At 35.9% G+C, this 9,247-nt stretch overlaps 2 protein-coding genes across 2 annotated transcripts; both read right to left on the bottom strand.

Moving 5' to 3' along the window:
* Positions 1–2,926: 2,926 nt before the first annotated feature.
* Positions 2,927–3,948, bottom strand: LOC119074037. The gene is made up of 3 exons (XM_037179983.1): positions 3,299–3,948; positions 3,175–3,240; positions 2,927–3,106 (listed from the first exon to the last, which is right to left on the bottom strand). Exons 1-3 carry the CDS (start codon positions 3,938–3,940, stop codon positions 2,996–2,998), a joined length of 819 nt encoding a protein of 272 aa, XP_037035878.1. The 5' UTR covers positions 3,941–3,948; the 3' UTR covers positions 2,927–2,995.
* A 1,546-nt stretch (positions 3,949–5,494) lies between these two features.
* Positions 5,495–8,229, bottom strand: LOC119074030 (gustatory and pheromone receptor 39a-like). Its single transcript, XM_037179971.1, has 4 exons — positions 7,321–8,229; positions 7,189–7,254; positions 7,030–7,125; positions 5,495–5,835 (listed from the first exon to the last, which is right to left on the bottom strand). Exons 1-4 carry the CDS (start codon positions 7,972–7,974, stop codon positions 5,725–5,727), a joined length of 927 nt encoding a protein of 308 aa, XP_037035866.1. The 5' UTR covers positions 7,975–8,229; the 3' UTR covers positions 5,495–5,724.
* Positions 8,230–9,247: the final 1,018 nt, after the last annotated feature.

The following is a 9,247-nucleotide window of genomic DNA, read 5'->3' as shown; positions in this document are numbered from 1 at the left end:
CTAAATAGTTTTTCATATTTACGAAAATGACGAGAAAAGTGGTTTCTTTGGATGTGTGACTACAAAATTAGTGGAAAATAGTATATGATATTACAGTTAATGTCAACCGAATTTGTTTCGACTACAGCTGTTTTACGACCAATTATTCCAACCATTCAAGTTGAAATTGAGGAAAAATGAGGAGAACTTTTTCGATAAAAATCGTAATTATTCTAAGATACAGCAGTTAACATCGTAAGTCCGCCTCAACTTTAAAATAAAACGCATTAATGTTTATTTTGACGTATCGTTTTGTAAAGTTGTATCGTAAAATTCACTTTTATCACGATGAAAATTTGAATGTTTTTTTTGGGCGCGTTTAAAGTATAGTTTCCACTTAAAAAGAGCAAGTGTACGGCATAGTGAACGGACGTGTTTATACGTCGCTCTCTGAAAGTGTTTCTTTTGTGCTTCTTTGTGTAAATAGATTTGTGATTTTGTCTAATTTTGTGCTGCTTTTTGATGATTTCGATGTTTTTTGGCTAATTATGTGTGGTCAAATAGTGAAATAATTTAAAATTTATTGACAAAATCAAAATCGTTTGCTCGTGAACCACTTTTTCTTTGATCAATATGTACGGCTTGTACAATTCTATTGTTCTCTTTTGTTAACGGACATGTGCTTATGAACAGCGATGATTTTGTTTGGATTTACAATGAAATTTCTGGTACAACTGTTGTACAATCGTTCGAAAGAACTCTTCGCCGTATGGCTCTATGTCGGGACTCTTAATGAACCTGATTCTAATGATCCACGGATCTCTTGCCTGATGGCTCATGATATTATTGAATGTGTAAACTATCTAATTTTTATTTACAGCTGTAGCGGTACTCGGACTTCTTTTGAGCAAAACTAAGTTAAAATTCATATTGAACAGTGAATTTGTTTTGTAAGGAAAATTTCCATTAGAAATGCAGTATGATATTTTTATCAAACGGTACAAACTACGCTTTGTACCAAAGCCAGTACAATGGGCCCAAACGGAGGCCCCCGTGCGTGCTCTACGCTAGTAGAGCGGCTTACTTTAATAAAAAAAAAAAAAAAAGAGCACTCCGTTTAGCATCCGTCTACATGACAGTTGTAAAATAGAACAAAGGAACTGTCATGTAAACGGAGTAAAAATTGAAATAAATTCAATTTCCACTTCGTTTGCGTGACAGTTCTTTTGTTCTATTTTACAACTGTCATGTAGACGGAGGCTAAACGGAGTGCTCTTTTTAAGTGGAAACTATACTTAAGGCATGAATTAGATTCTCAGCAAAGCTTAACTTTACCAATTATCACTGTAAGTGCGCTTCAAAATTCAAAATAAAACGCTGTTTATTTTGACGTACCTATCGTTTTTGTAGGGTGACAATTTTCAATCAGTTTTCGATGCGACAAAATTTTTGAAATGTAAGACGTACTTACGGCGTGAATTCTTACTTGACCCCAACCTCAAGTCTAAAAAGTTGCTGGATTAGATTTTGATCTCGTTAACTGCAAAAGCTGTTGTTTGTTATCCCGTTCGAATTTCGAAAAAATAATAAATTGGTGAAAGTATAAAAGTATAAATTTCAAAGAAGTAAGTGCAAATAAGGCTAAAACCTTGAATTGTTTGAATTGTCTGAGACAATGTTAAAGAGTGATTTACATGTTAAATCAAATAGTTCTACTCGAGACTCTCGAGCCGAGAGGTGGCGTGGAACCACAAAAATATATGTTAAACCAGTCAAGTTGGAACGATCATGAGCTACGACGCGACACCACCTTTTTATTAGAGTTTTTTGTGTTAAAAATAATAAAAATTGTTATTTTTGCCGCGCAGCGAATTTTTTTTTCTTAATTTTGATTTCCGTCGATGAAGTTTGCGAAAAATAAGGAAAATAAAAGGAGTTTTTAATAAAATAAGGAGGAATAAGGACGTTTTTATAATAATAAGGAAAAATAAGGAAATAAGGAGGCCTGTATTCCATTACTACCTCGCGTAGGTGTGTGGAACTATAAAACCCATATACAAAAACGTATAAGGAGAGTGTTTGTACGAGTGAAGCAGCTGGTAAAACAACTGAAGCGAACTAAAACACAAAGGTTGACGGACCAATTCCAACATAAACTTTTATTTCGACAGCAAGAACTGAAATCAATTTCAGTGATTCTTTTCAAGAACAGCCCACCGAAATCGAACGCATTGTCCAGTGGACTTTTTTATGTGTGCCCAGACCCTAAATGCCAAAACCAGTTTCAAAAAAAAATTCTCGAAGCTTGTGTGGCTATTGGGAGATGATTAAAAACCAAAAACGTGTAGAAATTGCTCGAGGTACAAAAAAGCTAAATGGTCGTGTGGGGCGTCATTAGAATGGTAATTTCATGTTCTTTCAGGGAAAATAGTGTCTGAATAGCGTTTGAAAGAATATACGATGAAATATGAGCATTTCAACTTCTGTTAGTGAAGGATTGAATAATTTCTTAGGCACACACAAAAATGTAAACTGGAAAATGCATCCTGCTTCGAACTTTCAGTCAAAATTCAACACTTCCATCATCACTTCCAATAAAATCATTCCATCAGAAAATCAATGTTTTCTCGAATTTTCCCAAGATTTTTGAGCTTTAATGAAAATTTTTAATTTTCTTGATTTTCCCGAAGTTTTTGAGACTTCCCCGAAATTTATAGCTTTTCTTGATTTTTTCGATAAGACATCCCCAAATACGATTCAGTTTGCCTGTTAGTAAATTAAGACCGAAGAACTTATTTATTATATATTTTCGAGTCATATTTATGCAATATTAAAAAGGTTATACGTTCTATCTGCCTGCCTGTTTTACTGCGAAACATTGGAATGCTTTACGTTCGACTGATTATCCTCCCATTGCTGGAACTGAAAAATGATCAGCATATGAGTGACGATCGCTGCCCCCATCTAAAACAATCAATGTAGACAGATGTGTTTGTCTCAGTTTTAAAATTGCGAATCATTGCAAGTTTACCCCATATAACATTGACCGGTTGATCGGGTAAAAATCGTTAGCAGTCACATATTTGTCCTTTTCCATATGAGTAATCTTAAGGAATATTAGGTCCATCTACACACAACAATAAATAGAAAAATGGTTGCAATAGTCCTACATGCATTTGAATCGTGAAGAAATACCAGTTCTGAAAGCTTGTGGTTTGGATGGACTGAAATTTTTAGAGCGTACCATCTCAGCGTACTTATCTGGAAATAAACAAAATTTCAGTAGCATAGCATGTCCTACTTCTAGCAGCAAACATACTTGATTTGCTAGTTTATCCAAAGCTAGGACCAACGACACACTCTTAAATATGTGCGGGATGTTATTAAAGGTGACATAGTACAGAAAGAGTAGACTTTTCGTCTGGAAATAAAGCAGCCCGTACACCGATATTGTTAGTATAATAAAATCAAACGCTGAGTTCAGTAGCAGTTGAATGCCGAAAATACTGGACAACTGATTCTTCAAGCTCATAACATCGTCAAATGATTCGAAACAGTCCATCACTTCCGATACAATATGCTTTTGATGATCGTTTCTAGGGGACCGTAGATCATTCGCGATCGAATCCAGTCTTTCGAAGATCGGTAAACATATGTGGTTGAGTATTACGGCGATGCATCGGACATAGTATGCAACCAACGTAATTGAAATGATTAGAAAGAATTGCAAAAGGTTCCATAGATGCTCAAAATAGGCCATTTGATACCAATTTATAGTCGAAGTGACGATCAAAACTGCCGCATAGAAACAAACAACAAAGACTATCTGCCTATGCATCGTCAATAGATTGTTTCCGTAATTTTTATTGTTCGTGTAAACTTTTCTTAAATTTGAATCCAGTTGAACCAGACTATTCAGTAAGTCTACGTGCTTCTGCCGTTTCAGCATTAGGTCCAACATAAGCGAATAGAAAATGGTCATAACTGTAGCTTGCTGAAGAAGCGTGAGAATCATGTACGTTGACTTAAACATTTGTCCATCTTTCAGGTAATAGACGAATGCCATGTAAATTATGGCAATCGAGATGCATAGGAAATAGAGGAAAGTGTAAATCAACGTGAAAACCGAACATTCAAACTTGTTGGACTTTTCGTTCAGGTAATACGGTGCTATTCCGAATAGGAAAAGAAATTTATTTATTTTCGATAAATTCTGTACGAAAATCATATCGAACACACGTCGACACCACGGTCGACACTGAATTTACGATTTTTAATGATTTGTTTCAAGTGCCTCCTGGGTAATAAGTACTACATTTTCCTTTATCCACATTAGCCATCTAATTACATTTTTAATCGATTTAATGGAATTGGTTTTATTTAATGAGCAGGACGGACGTTTTCATAATTTCGATTAAACATTTCCAAACTGAAGACAACCAACTTTTATAGAAGAATTGTATAAGTGCTACTGACCGACGACAGGGTGTATTTTTGACGCTCGAACGTAAAGTTTCAAGGGTTAGTAAAAATCCTGATACCGAAACAGTTTCGTTGAGCAAACATTCAACTTGAGCAACTACTTAGGCCAGCATTAGTAGAGGTTTTCGTAATATAAGCATACGAATTAGAATTCCATTAGAAACCCAAACATCCTGTTCAATAAAAACGCCTTTTAGCAAAAGTTAGGAACAACGTTTTTCTTAAAAACGAAGTATGCAACGAAGTATCGACATTTTAACACTAGCTGGGTCTCGATCATAGGTCAACATAATGGTTACTTATCGTGCTGAATTGCATAAATAACTATTTTGGTGTGACAATCCAAAACCAAAGTCTGCTGCATTTTGACACTTGTGCTGAAAAGAAGTTCATTTGGATACTAGTGCATAGAATGAGAGAGTTACGTTGATCGTTCTTGTCAGAATAAATCTGACAAATTATTTACTGCAAACTCAATTTTTGCGTAATTTTTTCGTTATTACGAAAAACAGGTAACAAGAACAAAGCAGTTATTCCGGTGCATGTATTGCAGTTTGTATTATCTTTCACACAACATTTAACATATCGTAGCTCTGAAAATTGTTCTGATGCTCTGACCTTTCTGATAAATATTGTAGAAAATACGTTTTAACAGCAGCGATTTTTACACAATTAAAATGGTTTTTCCACACCTTCCCGCAGCTTCTTCAAAATGAAACAATAATCGCTAATTATTGCATTGAAAATTCGACGACTTCCTGATGAAACGGTGATTTTCTCTAGAAATGAAGATCAGTCATCGTTTTTTCAGGAAGCCGTCGTTTCTGAAAGTTCAATTTTTCAATATATCTACGTTCACACATATCATACAATCGTTGAATGTTTCGCATTGATGAAAGAATCCATTTACCATCTGACTGGTATGGGGTCACACATTATGTCACCTACAAGTCCAAATACCATTGCCTTTTAATTAGTGCAAATATATTCTCACATTTTCACGTGAACAAACAAAATCGACGAGGTATTGTTAGTGTTTAGCGCAATTTATTTGTTGACAAGCTTATTAGGCTTTACGTCTTAAATACAGTTTAACAATTCTAATGATCGCAATATAAGCATCGGATAATTTAGAGACAAAAAATGTCAATAATTGCTGTATTTAAGTAGATATTGACAAACAAACGTGAAAACAGCGACATTAGATTTAGACTGTCGAGGCGTTATTGATCAATTATGATCAATTATTGGTACATGTTCTTATTACTTTATCCACGTAGCTCGTACATTAGTGGTATCTTTGACATCATTTATTTGTTCCAGCTGTCTGAACTGGAGTAAAAGAACCATGTAGGTAACTATTGCAGCAAACATCTGTAATTTAAGTTAGGAATTAAAGAAATATCCACTTATATCCAATCAGAACAGTCGGAGCGTTTGCTGCGACTGAGCCCCGTACAAATCCGTACATCTATTGCGTACGTGACCCTAGTTCGTCCGTCGCCCCACTCTTACCGTAAGCCTACTGCGCCCGTAAACGTCGGTAAAGTAAAATTCTTATGAAATGTGTACGTCTTAAAAATTGCGCATAGCGCAATTACGAAGCCCCGTACGACGTTCCTTTCAAATGTAACACAAATTTCGAATTGACCTAAAATTAAGTAAGTATCATTTTCAACGATTTATATTGATTTTACAAACATCCAAAATGGCGGCCGACGGCCATTTTGTTAGGAGGTGGAAAGTAGTACGGCTGCTTTACATTCGTTAGTACCTTTCAAACAAAAATATTAACAAAAAACACCACCTTCACTGTACGGCCGAGTAGCCACATATAAGCTCACTTCAAGAGACCTAGCTCACGCTCCGGTGAATCGAATTTCATAAGTTTTTTTTCCCTGATTGGTACGGTCAATACCTATCTAATAAAGCAAAATCCATCTAAATACGTTCAAATTTGGCCAACCTACAAGCAAAAACGGCTTGCCGCCCTGTACCTAGTTCACACCAAGGGGTCTAATTCACGAGTCGGTCATCCGATTTCCATAAATTTTTTTTTTCTCGATCGGTATTGTAAATACCTTTCATTTGACGTATCACTTACAAGTGTAGTGCTTAAATGTCTGGAGATATCGTCGAAAAACAGTTAGGCACTTATTGGGCCCCAGCTCCGGAAGGGTCGAACCAAAATCGCCCATCTTCGAACTTAGCCTCACTATTTTGACTATCTTTCAGGGAAAATTTTTTTTTTTTGAAATCGGATTTGATTTACTCAAGATATCGACGTGACAGACGGACGGACAGAGGGACGGACGGACGGACAAAATTTTTATTGCGGATTCGTTATCTATGAACATAGGCAAACACTTTGCCCTTACCGTCTGTTTCGAATTCCATCAATTACACACGGCATCGTAATCCTATAAGCCCCTTCGTACTGCGTACGGGGCTCAAAATCAAGTACTCGACTAGATCGGTTGTTTTTATTAAACTTTTTAGTGTTCGCATGACTTCATTCGTTCTGTTTTTTTAGTAATTTTAAACAAAATCTTTCTGGACATATGTTACCTTATACAGTAAGGAGTAGTCAATCGTAAAGATATCTGCCACCGTAATATATTTCGTCTGTTCCATGTAGTTGATGTTTAAGAGATACGAGTTTAGCTGCAAAAAGATGAGCTATTAAGCCCTGTTCGTTTATCGATAGAGATAAAGAAGGATCCTTACAAACGGTTTGATTTCGATTGTCGTAAAATCGCAAAGCTCGTTTACTGTAGCACTCATTCGGGTAACCTAAAGGTCATTTGAAAAAAAATTCTTGGTTTTATTAGCTAGATTGGACTGTCACCCTACACTTACCACATCCCCTAATTTGTGGATAAAATGTATGAGGAACACAAACAGCAATGCATGCGGCAATATGAACACTGAAAAAAGGTATGCAGACGCTATCGAAAAAATGTTGTTCCCCGAGTACGACAATACGAAATAGACTGAGATCGTTAGGTTAACAAATGCAAACGAAAACATCAACAACAACAGATGGTCGAATAATTTCTTAAAATCTTCTTTTAAGCAAAGTAATTCGTCGAACAGATTGATACCAAGTAACAGGACCCTGTTCAGCACACGTTTCTGTAGCGTGAACTGTATGTCTCTGACATGCGAAAGCCTATTTAAGACCACATCGAAGTATTGGCCTAACGCTGCCGCTAAGAAGCCAATGTAAAAAATGATCAATATTTGAACGGTGATAGCGCTTCCGAATAAAATGCTCTGAATGCAGTTTAACCATGTGAAACGCTCGAAGTGTAGTTCTTTGAATATGTCGTTTGCTATTAAGAACATGCAGAAAACGATTATCCCAATTTGAGCGAAACAACCCCATTTGTAATACGTAGCCGGCGGTGTTACTCCGTCCACTTTTAATTTGACTCTCAGTTTTTCGCCCATTTCATTGATTTTGTTCAAAAATTGGATGTGATCATTTCGTAGGAGTAACCATTTTATCATCGCTCCATTGTATGCAATGAGCAGAACAATGTCTTGGCCAAACAAGGACACATTGGCAGTGTTTTCCAGACTCGTTTCGCCGTCACCGTACCGATACTTTACAGTTAAAACTGTTGCACCGATGGATATTAGCAAGTAAGCGAGAATCGATTGAACTAAATTTGATAAACTTGGTTCGAATTCATTTGTTTTTCTATTAAATCGGAATGGTGCCAGGCCAAATAATGATTGAACGTTTAAAGTAAGGGCAAACCGTTCGCTAAAGCTCATAGCTGACTGCCTAATGTATTACACGACTAAATTTTCCGGTAATAACACGGATAAAACTCAAGCTGATTCAATTTTTCAACTTCAGCTTTATAGGAACTTTGAAATGTTCAATATGTTCAATGCACTACATTACACAGTGCGCTCTACATTTCTACATTATTACAACTGTTATGGAAATAGGTATTGTACTAATTATATGCGTCAATGTAATACGTCCTTGACGCTGGGTAGGTCTATATTAGAGTAATTGAATTACATTAATAAACAGAACAATATATCTGTCTCAATGAGGTTGCATTACTCTAATTAATTTCGGGAATAATGCCTCAACTACCGGTTTCTGTAATGAATAAGTTACTACTGCTACACAACAGAGGTGTAACCATTTTCAAAATTTGTGTAGCTTACCAATATTGTTCGACAACTTCAGAAGAAATTACTTCTAAGGGACTAAACTAACAGATCTTTTACTAACGCGGAACGAGCTCTCCCAAGTTTTTAGATCATTTAGATGCTGAAAATAATATTTGAATAAAAATTTGGAACATAACCGAATTCTATTAATATCGAGATTGATATCGGGTCTATTACTTCCATCGATCAATAGTATGTTACTTCCGAGGTTCCAAGTTGTGTATTTGATATGTGTGGTGTTACAGCCCGACCCGAAGGGGAGGGCTGTATTCCCCACTTGTCAAATAACAACTTGAAACCTCGTAAGTACAATGCTTTACGTGATTAGGCAATGTAAATGAAAATGAAACATGCCGTAACACGTAAAGTATTTTTAATCGGTTAATCTTGTACTTCAATTTATTTTAACATGCATTTTACTATATATAGAACCACATTACCCAGAGGTTGTCATTATTTTTGTCGTCGTTATCGATAACAGATGAATAGCCATATGTGACAGGTTAGATCAATATTTGTAGCATACATTTGGAGCTAATCACTTACTTGTGTCTTCGGTGTCAATAGCAGATGTAAATCATTTGCATTT

This window comes from Bradysia coprophila, unplaced genomic scaffold, assembly GCF_014529535.1.
Source record: "Bradysia coprophila strain Holo2 unplaced genomic scaffold, BU_Bcop_v1 contig_138, whole genome shotgun sequence".
Lineage (NCBI taxonomy): Eukaryota > Metazoa > Arthropoda > Insecta > Diptera > Sciaridae > Bradysia > Bradysia coprophila.
The sequence above is the reverse complement of the archived record's forward strand: the minus strand, read 5'-3'. Positions and strand labels throughout refer to the sequence as shown.

Bases quoted from the DNA above. Each gene is read 5' to 3' on its own strand.
- LOC119074037 (XM_037179983.1), bottom strand. From the start codon at position 3,940: ATGTTGGACCTAATGCTGAAACGGCAGAAGCACGTAGACTTACTGAAT. The intron at 3,241-3,298 runs GTATGTTTGCTG...GTTTATTTCCAG, and splicing joins TGGATAAACTAGCAAATCAA to ATAAGTACGCTGAGATGGTA. The intron at 3,107-3,174 runs GTATTTCTTCAC...TGTTGTGTGTAG, and splicing joins ACCACAAGCTTTCAGAACTG to ATGGACCTAATATTCCTTAA.
- LOC119074030 (XM_037179971.1), bottom strand. From the start codon at position 7,974: ATGATAAAATGGTTACTCCTACGAAATGATCACATCCAATTTTTGAAC. The intron at 7,255-7,320 runs GTAAGTGTAGGG...AATGACCTTTAG, and splicing joins TCCACAAATTAGGGGATGTG to GTTACCCGAATGAGTGCTAC. The intron at 5,836-7,029 runs GTAACATATGTC...CTTAAATTACAG, and splicing joins ACTACTCCTTACTGTATAAG to ATGTTTGCTGCAATAGTTAC.